The 15,691-nt window shown below is 38.4% G+C and overlaps 1 protein-coding gene across 5 annotated transcripts in view; it reads right to left on the bottom strand.

The window, feature by feature from the left end:
* Positions 1–15,691, bottom strand: part of spock1 (SPARC (osteonectin), cwcv and kazal like domains proteoglycan 1) — a 399,300-nt gene that overhangs the window by 56,065 nt on the left and 327,544 nt on the right. For all 5 annotated transcript variants that reach the window (XM_017703782.2, XM_037542778.1, XM_037542779.1 and 2 more), the window contains one exon: positions 9,964–10,078. In XM_017703782.2, the coding sequence (XP_017559271.1) occupies positions 9,964–10,078 (115 nt within the window). The remainder of the gene's footprint in view (positions 1–9,963; positions 10,079–15,691) is intronic.

The raw sequence follows: 15,691 nt of genomic DNA, 5'->3' as shown, positions 1-15,691 counted from the left end.
GCTTGTTTTTCTAAGGCTATTATTGGTGGCTAATTGAAAGCAAGCAGAGAAACCAACACTGACCAAATTAATCTCATTAGAAAGGATGCGTGTTTATCTGTGTAAGCACAGTGTGGGTGAACGTAGGGAGATTTCTGTGAGCGTGTGTGTTCATGTTTACAGAGAATATACCAGCATGTGGTGAAGGGGTGTAAAGCTGGTTTGTGGGTGCAGCGGTTATCTCTCCCTTCCCCTCTCTCTCCCTCCCTCTCTCTCTCTCTCTTTCTCTCTCTCTCATCTTTTCTCCTCATCTCTTTTATGTGCCTTTCTCTCTTTCTGTTTTTCTTATCTCTCTCTCTCCCTCACTAACTTCTCTCTGCCTCTCACTCATTTCTAATTTCTCTCCACCTCCACCTTTTTCTCTGTTTCTTTTATGTATCTCTCTCCATCTCATTCTCTGCCTCACATATTCCTTATTTTTCTATCTCTGCTAGCAATACACACACACACACACACACACACACACACACACACACACATATATATATATATATATATATATATATATATATGTGTGTGTGTGTGTATGAATATATATATGTGTGTGTGTGTGTGTGTGTGTGTGTGTGTGTATGAATATATATATATATATAGATATAGGAGGTGGGTAATGGAACTTTCCCAGAACACTCTTGGGTTCACAGGATAGAGAGGAAAAATGAGAGAGATGGAGGAAAAACAAACATTCTGTATGCTTCATTTCCTGCCAAAGATAATGACTGCAAGGAGTTTATACTTACACACACACACACACACACACATTCACATGCCAATGCCCACTAATACCACATAAAGAAGGCAGAAACACTGTAGCTTTTTGGTGTTAAGCTAACACAGTCTTAAATCAGCTCATACTTCAAACACTCAATACAGGTTCAGAAAGATAGAAATATGACCACCGAACCTTTGCAGCACACACTGCACTTTCCATATAGGGCTTTTAATATGGAGTTTTCATTCTGGTGTTAGCATGGATGTACTGAAGCATCAACCCTATTAAACCTACTTTCAGAGACTTTGGCCTATTTAACTTATCAATATCTGTGTGTATTCATGCTGGTCATAGTAAAATGTGTCAATATGTGGAACTGAAGCTGTTTGTGTGCTACTACCTGTTTCCTTTCTGCACTTGTTTCAGCTGTACTGTACTCTGTTTAGCTGTCATGACATTAAACATTGTGATCTCTGTCAGGATGGCAACTTTACACTGCTATATCACTAGGCATAATCTGTCAGGCCAATCCATGTCAGCAGATGACATCTGCAATGACATATTTATGGCATGGTTATGTCAGTGTCACGTAGCAAGGTTCAAGTACACTGTCACTGATATTGCTTAGAACTCAATAAGTGTTTCAGGCATTCTGCAGGCAGCAATTTTTCATTGCAAATATTTGGGACACAATTTCACACTGTGTAGCATATGCTGCATATGTTGGGCTGTATTTCTTCTTCAGAGCAGCTCCAGCTCTTCCTAGAATGCTGCTGCACACAAACTGAATAATTCCAACTTAGAAAAAGTGATGCGTAACGTAGGAAAGTAAAAGCCGACTCAGCGGATTACACCTATCTCTGTCTGCCTGTTCTCACTCTGTCAACACCCGGCGGGACTGCGCTTTACTGCTTATATGAGTCCAGCTCTCTGACCTCACTCAGACAAGGTCATAGATCATCAGAAACCATCACCTGACTTTCCTCCAAAAACTTTGCTCTCTCTGACATCATTAGAATGCCTGAAACTGTCTTTCACTTGTCTGACCCATGCTTAAGCCCTGATGCAACACATACACAGAGCAGGCCTTGCTAACTCTTGCCCCAGGACATACACTCATCTTTGAGAGCACGTATCTCCTCAAGGATCTTCTGTCCTCAAACAGCCTGACATTTACTCTTTAAGACTCATCTGTGTGTGTGTGTGTGTGTGTGTGTGTGTGTGTGTGTGTGTGTGTGTGTGTGTGTGTGTGTGTGTGTTTGATTTTGACTGCAAGAAACTTGAAGTGGAAAAGAGAGTGAGAGATACAAAAAGAAGGAGATAAGAGAGAAAGAAGAGGAGAAAACAAATGTAAAAAGAGAGATAAGAGAGAGAAAGAGGGAGGAAAGTCATATAAACAGAGAAAAAGGAGAGACAAAAATAGAAAGGAAATAGAAAAAGAGAGAGGGAAGAGAGAGGTAGAGGAAAGGTGAAAGAGAGAGGAAAGGGAGAGAGGGGGACGAGAAATAAAGAGAGAAGAGAGGGAGGGGATAGAGGAAAAGAGAATGGAGAGAGAGAGTGAGAGAGAGAGAGAGAGAGAGAGAGAGAGAGAGAGAGAGAGAGAGAAGTACTATCAGGAAGCTGATAAGAATGAATCATTAATTAATTAGTACCCGTTTCTTTTCTCTCTGTTCAATTTCATTGTGCTGACTGGACTAAACACTCATTTACTCTCTTTAATTACAGCACATGACAACTCACAACAACAACTCACAGCACTGTGTGTGTGTGTGTGAGAGTGTGTGTGTGTGAGTGTGTGTGTTTTCAGTTGTTCTGGGTGATAAAGGGTTACAGTTTAAACTGGGTTGTTATTGATATGAGCTCTGAGGGACTAATGACGCTGTGTGAACAAAGAAGAGCAGCTAAACAAACTCACACACACACACATCCTGGCTGCAGGCGATGGCAGTGAGTGTACAGACAGCATTGAATTATGGGTAATCGGTGTGTAAAGTAGAACATAGACTGTATGTTTTTCAGGGGAAGAGGAGTCACCTTTATTACTATGACAACACACACACACACACAGACACAGACACACACACAACAACAACACACACAATCCTTATTCAGAGAGTAGAGCTGATAAAGATTTTTATCTGTTTTCAAATTAAACGTATGGCTCAGATCTCAAGAGGACTTTGCCATCCAATTACTAATTACTGAGCTGCTTTTATGACAGATTATGTACAACCAGTAACTATGAACAAACACTATATCCACTGTACAGAACTGTTATGCAGTGTTAGAGGAAGAAGGCAGTCTGTCTTATCTACAGTCTAATTACCTAAGTGTAGTCTAATTAGCTCAGGTCACATAAAATAGAAAAACAATGCTCAACCCTACCAAAGCTAAGATACTGCGATAGCGATACATTCTGAGACTTTGACTTTGTCCCCTTTAATTAAAATCTGCTACCACAGTAGTTGGGCTCTATGCTTGAGCACATTAGTCACAGTAAAATGGACAGCTTGTGGAACTGAGGCTTTCTGTGTACTATCATGTTTTCTATCATTACATTAATGAAGCATGATTAATGATAAGATTAAATGGCAGAATTATTTATGTTGTTCTTAAAGGTGCATTCCGCCCTAAAACTAGAGTTTAATTTGTTATTTAATATTCTGTAGCACAACATTATATGCCTCAGTCTCATCAGTCTGAGAGAACTCATGATGTTATGTCTTTTTCATGTTTTGTTTCCTTAAACCATTAGCTGACCATCAGTGCTCGTTACCCAGTATTCTACACAGGACATAAGAATCTTTGGTCAGATTCTCAAATATGTGTATGATAAGAGACCCTGAAGGGCAAGAAAAAATAACCTAAATGTGCATTCCTGAGTTTAAGTTTTACTTTTATTTTTTTATGTCTGTATAACATAATTAAAAATTGGGTTTTGAATAAGCCAAAAACAAGTATTTCTACCACCACTTGAACAATTTTCATCAAAAACATACAAAAATCTGCCTCACAATGTTTTATCACAAGTGCACAAAAGCAAACAAACAAACAAACAAACTAAAAACCTAGTGTGTTGCACCAGTTTGACCTCTTACCCTTTGGGGAGCAGTAAAGAAAAATCCTTAACATTAGTATGTCAATTGTTGGCCAGTAAGCTCCCCAGTGACTTTTTTTTAACCAGGTGCCCCTGCTGGTCAAAGCTGGTGCAACATGCTAAGTTTGCCCATTTTTAACATTTATTTATTTATTTATTTATAAATAATACACTAGCTATCTCACACATGTCTGTTGTGGGGAAAAAATGTAAGTGAGACCATAGTATCACGACATTGTTGAAAGACAATGACAAATATTTCCTGGTTTTATCCTGTTAGCCTCACTTCAAGGTGGTCCTAAATTTTATTACAGTCACACCCACAGATGAGGCCGGTCATGTGGCAAAATGGCCCCAAACGGTTTCAAGAGATGCTAGAACAGGCAGTTATCACCAAGGCTGGTTAGATGTGTCTGTTAGGGTATGACTGTCCATAGTGCTTTGAGAATCTTGCCCCTGGTCTATATACCCAAAACACATTGAAAAACTAGGGCTGCACAATATATCTTCTGTTAATTGCTATGCAATGTTGGCTTGTGCAGTACTTCAGCAGGTATCTCAGCAGGCTGCAATGTTCAAATGACACTCTAATCAATCACTGCTTTTTTACTGTGTGCTGTGAGCATCTTGACTAATTACAGATCCAGATGGCTGTTTTGATGAATTAAGGCATTTATGTAACCCAACAAAAATATTTTGATTAAACTATCTCAAGCTAAATTTTAATCATGGTACATTATTGATTCACTGATGCATTTCAATATATTGCAAAACAAATCACAATATGTAGCAATATAAATCACAATGCTTGTATTCTGTCCCCACCATTTAGTCCACCTCTCCACCCCCCAACTCCACACACATGGAGCAACACACTAGAGACACACCTTTCTTGGCTTCTACAAGGCCCTCTCACCGAATAGCACTTAAGGAAGTTGAGAGATGTTCTAATGTGAAAGTGAAAGCATTAGAATGATGTAGAGTGAAACGGGGAGACTTTACCTCTCTCATTAAACTATTGATCACACTGCAACAGCGCGGTAATGTAAAACACATCCACAATCCACTCTCTCTCTCATTCTGCCTACATCCCATCAATCTCTCTCAGTCTCTTTTTCTTTTTGTTCCTTAAAACACATGTATACATATCAGACCTGTACGTCTGCATGAGTCAAGCTGATATAGCTGTACTAGAGTAGCACAGCATTCATTAATTCAGAAGCTAAACAAGGATAAAAATCTGTAACATTATTACAGTATAGAAAAGGAACATTAATGCTTATTCATCTTCATTTTATTAGCAGAAATCCACCACCAACACAAGTTTCTCACACAGACACACAAACACGTGTCCATGTTTGTTTTCATACAATGTCAAAGGCATGAATGTGTTCCCAGGCTGTTACATGTGCTCAGGAAATGCTTTGTGAATTCATTTCAAGCAGCCTTTAGAATGAAAAACTGAACAAAATCACATCACCTACAAACTACTGATTACGCTCTACTCTTTCTCTAAGCTTTGTTTTCAATGAGCTAAAGGGAAGCGTTGGCTCTAAATGGACAGCCCATCTCCTTGTTCCTGAGGACATGCAGCCTTAATGGAGGCTTCTGCATAAGGGCCCTCAGCCGAAGTGTTCTGGAGACCTTGAATTGAGAATCATACACAATATGCAATGCCAAATAATACCTTTATGTCGCAATGTAACTCTGCTGTTTCACTGTGTTATATTTTCTTTCCTAACCCTGATACAGTTTTTTCATGTTTTCTCTGTTTCCCCCTCCCGGGCTGAGCTCTCAGAGGGTTGGGGTTTTTGTTTACCTGTGCTCTGTTTATCTTGGGGTGTAAGCACACACAGGCTCAGAGTTCCAAATGTATTTTGGCAAACCTCTTAATGGGACAGGCAAAATTAGTGACATGGAAGTGGTTTAGGCTGGTATCCGTAGAGCAGGACACAGATGCTATAAAACTGCTTCAGGCTTTAGTGGAAGGAAAGTGTTATGAATGCATTATGAATTTGAACCAAAACGTTACATTTTTGTCTCATCTGACCACAAAACCTCATCCACCAATCTAGCTGATGTGTGATGCTTTCTGACAGATGTCGGATGTGTTTTGTTGTGTTTTTTTCTGTATGGCTTCTTTCTAGCCACTCTCCCATATGGGCCAGTTGTATTCAGAGCTGTTGATATTATTATTGGTACATTTTCACTCCAGTCTCAACCACTGAACTCATAACTCATCCCTCATAAGTCCTCTGCTTGCTCTGATGCTAAGTTTTGAAGGATGTCTTTGTATGATGCGATTTCTCTTTCCTCACAGTAGATCCAACACAGCTCACTAAGACATCCAAACATTTCATTACAAATTATTTTGCAGTCTTTTCTTTTTTTCTCATGTATGTCTATAACTTTAATTATGACAATTTTCCTTTAGATTCTAAATCTGACCAATGGTACGTGAATTAAGGTGGTCTTTACTTGGAAAAAGGTAATCTTCCTTTCTCTCTTTCTCTCCCTCACTGTGTATATCTCTCTCCTTCTTTGTCTTTTTCTCTCTTTCTACCTCTCTCCCCAAAGCACACACACAATAACAACAGACTGAAAAAGATTTTCCAGTGAAACAGAAATCATCAACCCTGCACACACACACACACACATACACAAATAAATGTTTGTTTTTTATCCTGCTCCTCTAGAAGACTCATATTGCAGCTTCCTTTCATCTCAACACAGAATGAAGAAAAATTACTGTGTGTGATTTGAGGAATCTCACACCCACCCACCCACACCCCCCCCACCACCACACACACACACACACACACACACACATACACACACACACACACAGAGTATCATTCACGTCTAATTTGTTTCTTTTTCTATTCCCTCCATTCTTCACCTCCTTCACTCTTGCCTTGTTTTTCTTCAGATTGTATTGGTCTTCTTTTATTCCTCTTTAATTCTGTCTTCATTCTTCCATCCATTTGCACTTCTCCTCTCCAAACACACATGATGAGATTACACACACCACCATAGTGAAAAGAGAGAGAGAGAGAGAGAGAGAGACAGAGACAGAGACAGAGAGAAAGAAAGATGGAAAAATAGATTGAGAAGGGGAATGCTTTTGATATTTTTCTATTTTGTTGAAGTCCTGCATCCACAAACACACACACACACACACACACACACACACACACACACACATACACACACACACACACACACAGATCTTGAGTGTGAGGGTAAATTAAAGTCATAATGAAGCAGTCTTTCTCAGTCTCTCTCCCTCGCACTCTCTCTCTGGCTGTCCCTCTCTCTCGTGTATCTCTTTCTCTCTCTGTGTTTCTCCTCTTTCTCTCTCTCTGTCCCTCCTATCTCTCTCTCTTTGTCTCTCTCTCTATGTGTGTGTATGTGTGACATAAGTGTCACTGTAATATATTCAGATGTATCCGGCTCAAGCAGAGCTTTTCCAATTAAAGATCTTGTCAAAACTTTGAGTCCATTAAAATTTAGACATCATACACACACACACACACACACACACACACACACACACACACACACACACACACACACACACACACACACACATACACACACACTCCTGCAGAAATCTCAGTAACTAAGAAAGTGTGTGAGCTCTCAGGTTTTGGAGATTTGTTCTGTCTTGTGTTCAAATATTTGTTGCAACGTTACACAGAATTTTAACTTCAGCAGTGACAGTGACAGTAACTGGAAGAATAGAGCTGCTGGCCACCTGGGCATCATCATAAACTAACTGCTACTGATGTTGCCATGGCTACTTCAAAAATATGCAAATGTCAGGAATCCTGTTTGGCTCATCGGCCCTGTTGTGATCTCTGCTGATTAGAACCCCCAGAGTTTATAACAGTGTGACAGTTAATAACAGAATCGCCCTAATATGGTTTCAGTTCAGGAGAGTGACAGAGCAAAGAAATGAATATGAAAAAAGGGGACAGCAAGGAATAGAGAAGTGTTTTTTTTCTTTATTGATTACTAATAAGCTTGTGAATAATTTCTACTGTTGTATTGTAATCTATATTCATTTTCTCTCCTTTTTTTATGTTGATGTGTTTGTTGTTAAGGTGTGTATTGCTCTGGCAGTGGTGTATCTTGTTTAACTGAACTAAGCTGAGAAGAAGCGAAAGAGAGAGAGAGAGAGAGAAAGAAGGAAGAGAAAGAGAGATAAATGCTGTAAGCAGTAGCCAGTATGGAAAGCAGAGCGGATGTGTGATTCATCCTCTGAGCAGACGGCCTTCTTTACTAACAGCATTAGAGCCACGGCCTGCAGCCAGCAGAATGAGGAGAGAGAGGAAGAGAGAGAGAGAAGGGGGGGGTTTCACGCTACTCTGTAGGAGCGAGAGGTCTACAGAATGCCTTTGGGAAATACCCTTGAGTAGTAGAGGAATTTAACAGATGAATTTAACACACACACACACACACACACACACACACACACACACACACACACACACACACACACACACACACACAGGTTATTCCTGGGTGCATCAACAAAACTTACACTAACAGCAAAACTTACACACGCATGAACTGTCCTCATGTAAACTGCTTTCACTCTATGTCTCTCTTGCTCTCTCTGAGCTCATCTTCAGCTTCTGAAACTTTTAATTCACCATTTACTGGGACTAACCTTTGCCTCAAGGCACAGTGACCACACTCACACATGCACACACTCACACACACGTGTGTGTAAAAGCTGAAGTAGAACTCAGTTACTCTCATCTAGCTGTACGCTGCTCAAATCTCCTCTATGATTTGACATCAGCTTTAATCCTCACTCCTGCTGTTTAGCTCAAATGATTCTGCTGGGGTAAAAAATGATTTACAGTTGCTTTGGGCATTTCCCAAAAATAAAGTACTGTAACGTTTGGCATCAGAAAAATGGAACTATGCTTTTAACATTGGCCATCAGTCCAGTACTGAAAGTTCCAGTTGCATTGTTTATCTAATCAAGTCTGATACCAATAGGTCTTACTGGTACTTCTGAGTGCTCTTCTTGTCAAGTTAGTGAATTCGTTACTCTTTCTGGTAAAAATAAAGTTACCATGCTCTATTAGGTGACAACAAGATTTTAATCCTGCTTCTTGAATGCTGGGTACAGTAGGCACAGTTTTAGAATGGTTTAAATCATATTTAGGCAATAGGGAGTTCTTGGTTTCAATTGGAAATCATTCATCAAAAAGATTTCATGTGGAGTTCCTCAAGGTTCAGTTTTAGGGCCGTTGCTTTTCTCTTTGTATTCTTATAGCTATGCTGATGACAGCCATTATATATTTCCATTCCTTCTGATGATTAAGACTCCATAGACAGAATGACCAGCTGTGTGTCAAATATTTCTCAGTGGATGTTACAGATTTTTCTACAATTAAATCATGAAATTTTGGCACAGAAACTCAAACAGCATGTTACTGCGTCAGTTGCTACTTTTATGTTTTATTTTTATAAATTATCATTGTTTAAAGCAACATAATTTAGTTAGCTGCACTCCAGAGAACAAGTGTTTTGTTAATTTTTTCACACTCGATAGACAACAAGACAGACATGTCCACAATGGTCATAGAAAATCGGACCAGTGTGTGGAATTGGAGCTTTCCATGTGCTGCAGTATTTTCTTTTACTGTATAAAAGAAGCACCATGCCGTTTTACTGCTGAATTCACATGGCTTATTATTGATTTCCTTTACCAAAATAACAATTAAAGGCAAATGGAGTGTGAATTATGTTGCTGTTCATGTGTTTTCTTGCTGAAAATGATAAAAACAGTTTGTGACACAAGGAAATTCATAGAAAAACAAAAAACAAAATCAGCTTTGTTAGATCATGTTCTTTATATATCAAAATTAATCATGCTAGACATCACGTTATTACCTGCCCCCTTAAATACAGAACCTGCAGCAGCAATGTTGCCACAGCCTGATGTGAGCAGTAGCAGTGCTAAAATAAGCAGTATGATTTCTCAGATTAGCCACACTTCCCTTCCCAAACGTCTACATTGCACTGGCCTGCTGAGACTGTTATGCCCACATAATAAAATTCTCACAATGCAACGATGAATCAGGAAGTGACTTACCATTCTTTTCGCTATGGGGTTTGATGACGTCCTGTCCAGGCAGGCAGGGGCACGGTCCCTCACATTTGGCTGAGATGCTCTTTTTTGAAATGCATGCCTGGAACTCCAGTTTACACTGTGGGAGAGACAGAAGAGGATTATGGGCAATGTAGTTCACACCAAGATAGCGGGCCTTTTTCGGCACTGTCCCAGGTGGCCATCTTATTTTTTAATCCTAATTTGGGTTTGTGTATGAGGAATCCTAGGCTGTATGGACAAACATGTCTTCATGACAGGCCTCTGGAGAAGCCAATGGAGTGTGGAGACAGCAGTGGTTCCCTCTACTGGGCTGGTCCACTTCAATGTATCCTAACCTAAGGACCTTTGAACTACGTTATGTCCTTTTAACTACCGTACTGATAGCCTCTCTGTATGTCCAGCTTAATCCTGCTATGTGAACTGTGCCCTGCCCAAACTGTCCCTCCATTACCACATACTTAGACACCAGTTATGTCTAGGTTGAGTGGTGGATTGACTGCATTTGTATTAAGGGGAAAATTGTATAAAATTGACTTTTGCTCAAATCATCAACTTTAAAATCTTGTAATCTTGTAATCCTGAAAGTCCTACTTTTCAGCATCCTTATGGCGCCAGCAAGTCAACAGTAATAATTTGTGACTTCCGTTTTAGAAATAGTAACACTTTGGCAAATGAAAACACTTTATTTGTAAAACTAATAAAAATAAAACATTTTCAAACCATTTATATCTAATACATATGTATAATGTATGTTCACATACACAATGCAAATTATCACATGGGTGATCTCAGCCAGTAGAACAGCAACTGTGGCATCAGGTGAACAAGCTTGGCAGAGGGACCACCATATAGACCAAAGCGGAATTAGCAGCAGCCCCTACTCAAAATTCTTTGCAATACAGGCTAAAGATACAGTCACACTGGACTATTCTTCAGTGGTATACAGAAAATAGTTGCCACTATTAAAAGAGTTGTAAACTCATAATCTTGCGTTAAAAGATGACATTCCTACATAGAGCAGTATGGCCAAATGTGCTGTATTTAGGTTGGAGAGGAAAACATTTGAAAGAATTTAGCTGGCCCCTGTCCACTGGCTACAAAACAACCATTAGTGTTTAGCTTTAGTTTTACTTACCTTTACTAAACCAAATGTGCAACACAGTGATTTTTGATTATAAAATAACCAGCTCTGCTCATTCGAAAGTGAAGATCTTTAGCCACAGTGAGTCAAATCAGGACATGAGCTAATGCTAGTGCTAACAGTTTCATCAGACGATGGGCAGTCGTCATCTTCTATATGATAAATGAGTCCCTGCTCAGTGAATGATGGGTGAACATATTGACTTATTGAGGTAATATTAAGATTTAAGTTTTAAATCTTTTTAGTTAATTCAGTTAGCATCGTTAGCCTAGCTACACTACTTCAGACTTCTCAGTCATATCTGTAGCACATAAAAGCTCTCGGTTTCATAGTAGCACAATAACATAAAACACTACACTGAGTGAAAACTGCCTTGTGGAACAGATTTGCCCATTTATTAGGTACATATAATTACTACCTACATTCACTGGTCATTTTATCACAGAAAATACCAAGTAGGTTGGTGAGCTAAATGTGGTGACATATCCTCAGTACAGTACCATTTTAAGCAGTGTTAATATCTAACAGCATCAACTTTTAACATTTACACTTCTACATGTGAGAAGTCGACCCTGCATCAGCTTTTAACAGTGTCAGTTAATTTCATTACATTGGGGTATAGGTGAGTACGGGTGGTCCTGATGGGATTTGGCTTTGGAGGAAACATATAGTTTGGTATATGGATGATGTTAGCTAATAAAGAAAGAGATCACAGCTCGCTATCTATTTTTCTGGGCTTATTCATCCCAGGTTTACAATTTTGCAGGCTCCCTAGATAAACTCAGTGCAAATTAACTGCTACCAGAGGTACATTGTTTTCTCACATCCCTACAACCATTTCCATTCTAGTGAATTTGAGTTTGAGTGAGTTTTTTGTTACCAGGCAAATTCTACTTATGTTCAGTGTGATCAAGGCTTAAGATCATAGTGGATTAGTTTGTTTACAACTGTCTGACCAACACGGCAGAGAAGATGGTCATTTGTGAATTAAGGTGCATTTGTTTATCAATTTGTCGTTGAGCTACATTTTGTTTGGACTCTGATATTGGGCCACTGTAGATGAACAAATTCAAGAAACAAACATCAGAGTAAAAGCATGATAAATAAAAATTTTGTCAGGATCATGCAAACAGTTGATGATGGATGGATGAATAGAACATTTAAATGGTTTTAAAAAGTTATATTAATAGATTTTAAAGTGATGGTCTGGCCAAGAATTAAGACCTCAAAGCTTCCATTACTTCTCAGCAAATTTAACCTCATAGCTCCAGTGCAAAGGAAAAAATTACACAAATTTTGGATGCCATACATCTCAGCTGATCCACTATATTTGGTTAATTGGGGGGTGCTATTTTAATCTTTGGTCAAACTATCGCTTTAATGTAATTTCACCAAGTATGGTGCATGTATAGCACATATTTTTGTCCTATAGGTCCACATGTTGCTAATGTTATTAAAGCGCAGTATTGGATAAATGTGTGTCAGTGATGAAGATTCAGATTTCCCTGCTTTTATTTAGTATTTGTGGCTTCATACATACTTCATACAGTGACAAATGTCAGCCACTATACTTATTAATTCCTTTAGTTTATATTACATATCCAATATTGAACCTGTGTCAACACATAATAACATAATGCATAATGCAGAATCTGCTGCAGTCCCATAAAGTTTGAGGTAATTTCACATTCCGTTCATGTAGAAGAGGGGGTTTGAAAAGAGAAGGAAAAAAACAGAAATGAATTATCCAGCCATGCAAAACGCAATTAAAATGCAGAGCGTTAACAAGAATGAGATCCTATCATTATTCAGACACTCTAGTCTGATAGAGAAACAAGATGGATATTTGTGTTCAGACTTTTTAATAGTGTGTTTTAATTATGATTCAGACTCCAAACAGTTCTCTCTCATTAACACACCTCAGTCACTCACACACAGACACCACATGCCTGTGTGTGCAGGTGGTAAAGGACTGGACCATATGAATGCAGTTGACCTGATGAACGGGCTAAAGCAGAACAGACATAAAATGAGTTTTGCAGAACCATTGTAGATTTAAGATAATATTAACTGTTAGATAAAATGGCCAAATTACATACACATTCACTCACAATCATCTTACAATGGGTGCACAGTGCATTTAACTGAATACAAAAGTGTAACTGAACAGAAATGGTCACTGTTACCTTCTAGGTCCAGTTATTCTTTTTACTGTTTTTAACTCCAGTTATAAAAAGCATGCTACCCTTTAGATCATATGAACATTCATGAAACACAGACCAACAGAGATTTTGAAAAGGAGAACTTTCAAGTTTAGATTACAAGTTTGTGATGGTAAAATCAGTTTTACACAAGTTCCCCTTACCCAGCCAAGACACGTCTGGTGTCAGAGTACATGATGACTAATGCCAGGGTTGTCCAAAGTGTGTCTTGTGGTCTCATGAGGCGGTTTCATTTTGCCCTCCACCCCTTCACCAAAATAGAGAAAAACATATCACTGCTGTCGGAACAAAACCTCACTTCTCCATTATTTTTTTTTTCAAGTTTATGATATAATTTGAAAATTCCTGTCAACATTTACATTGTATACAAATTTCATGAGGAATGGACCAAAATAAAGGGCCCAAAAGTACTTGGAAAAATGTCTGGTTCCATTGACTTACATTAAGAGTATGTTTTTTCCTTCTCCTGTAAAGTTAGTAATTTTAAAGATACAAGGTTTTGTTCTGACAGAAGTGATATGTTTGTACTATATATATATATATATATATATATATATATATATATATATATATATTTTTTTTTTTTTTTTTTTTTTTTAAATAGTTTATCAGTGCAATGTTAGAAAAAAACCTTTATACCTACTGTAACTACTGTTACAACCTATACCTACCTTCCTTATTTGTATATTTATTTATTTATGGCAGCTGAAAACTCGTCTCACTCTGACTGGACCTCAGGTCAAGAGCCCTGTCATGCCAACATCTACACTGAGTGGTACTCAAACGCACATTTTGTATCTGATTACTTGTAGATTGCATATAAACTGACATTTTCCATCAGATTGTTGAGTACAGTGAGCATATAAACACCTCAGTCTAAACCTGTAATTGGAACATATTCAATTGGATTGGCAAACATCTTTGACTGTAGGCACAGCCACGGTCACAAAAAAAGTAAAGTACAAGTACATTTTTGTCCCAGTACAAACAATTGGTACCAATTTTTTTTAAATAGAAAATTTAATTAAAAAGCCTGAAGTCATGACAGGGTGAATGGAGTGCAACCTAAAAAATAATAACTGCTGAGGAATATGGTACAATGATGTTCTCTAACTAAAGATACAGAAGATATGCCCTTGAGGGTCCTGTTTAACTACAGTTTAGTACCTTTTTTGAGAGACTTCACTTTAAGAATACTATTTAACATTCTCTTCTTCTCCTGTAAAGTTACTGATTTGAAGTCATAAGCTTTTGTATAACATTGCAAGTGGATCTCTCGCTGCCAGAAATGTGCCTATTACACGGCAATGCAGGGAAACACTTGTAAAAATGTGGCCAGTTTCCCCAACTGGTCATAGTCAGTACAAAGGAATTGTTTACTGCCCTCAGTCTGAAACACTGGACAAAAAGCAGTGGTTGGAGAAGATGAGAAGAAAATACAAATAAAGGAAAATCCACATGCGTTAGAATGCGTGGTACAGTTCAGCAGCTTGAGCTGAGCACCTATCAGTCTGTCCTGACCCAGATGATGTGAGAAGGCTGGTGCCTCAGCCTCTGATGCCCTGGGGCTGGACATGGGTTAGCATATTTAAGTCCAGTCACCCTGGTCAACTTCAGCCAGTGCAGAAAAGTTGTTCGACCAGTAACTTTAAAGGTTTGCTTTTTAAAGTTTCTGTTGGTCCGTTTGTCCTGAAATGCTCACACAATACAAAGGGCAAATGTTTATGTTTTTTTTTCTGTGAAAAACTGTGGAAAAAGCAAAGTTAGATCATGACAGATTGATGATTTATATCCAGTTGTGCTTTTGCTCCAAAAGTATTAAACATTCAGTGTAAGATGACTGAAAATCAGTGAGTGTGTAATTTGGATGTTCTATTTAATAGTAAATATGATTGTTTTTGCCAAACTCATTTTTTCTAAGAGTCAATTAATAATGCATGGTGCAATTTGAAATGAATTATTTCTCACTCATTGCTCACTGAAACAGGCGGGGAAACTGTATCAAAAGTGCAGATTCTAAACTTTCAATACTTATCACGTTTGTGTTTGTAAGTAGAAGATTGTGAACGTGATGATGATTTAGGGATGAAGTTGGCACAACACTAACTGGTACCAATAAGCTTCTATTACTTATAGTATCCTTGTAGCTCAACTGCAAAACTAAAGAGACAACACTGCAAAACAAATGTATCTTGACAAAACAATTACATTTGGGATAAGGGGAAATACAGTTAACATAGACTTTTGTCTGAATTACCACTTTAACATAATTTATCATTTGACAGCAGGGATGCTCGGAGCTGTTTTATGCGGGGGTGTGAAAATTTTAACCACTTTTTTTCCCCTA

Source organism: Pygocentrus nattereri, chromosome 11 (assembly GCF_015220715.1).
Source record: "Pygocentrus nattereri isolate fPygNat1 chromosome 11, fPygNat1.pri, whole genome shotgun sequence".
NCBI lineage: Eukaryota > Metazoa > Chordata > Actinopteri > Characiformes > Serrasalmidae > Pygocentrus > Pygocentrus nattereri.
This window is presented reverse-complemented; position numbering and strand designations above follow the sequence as displayed.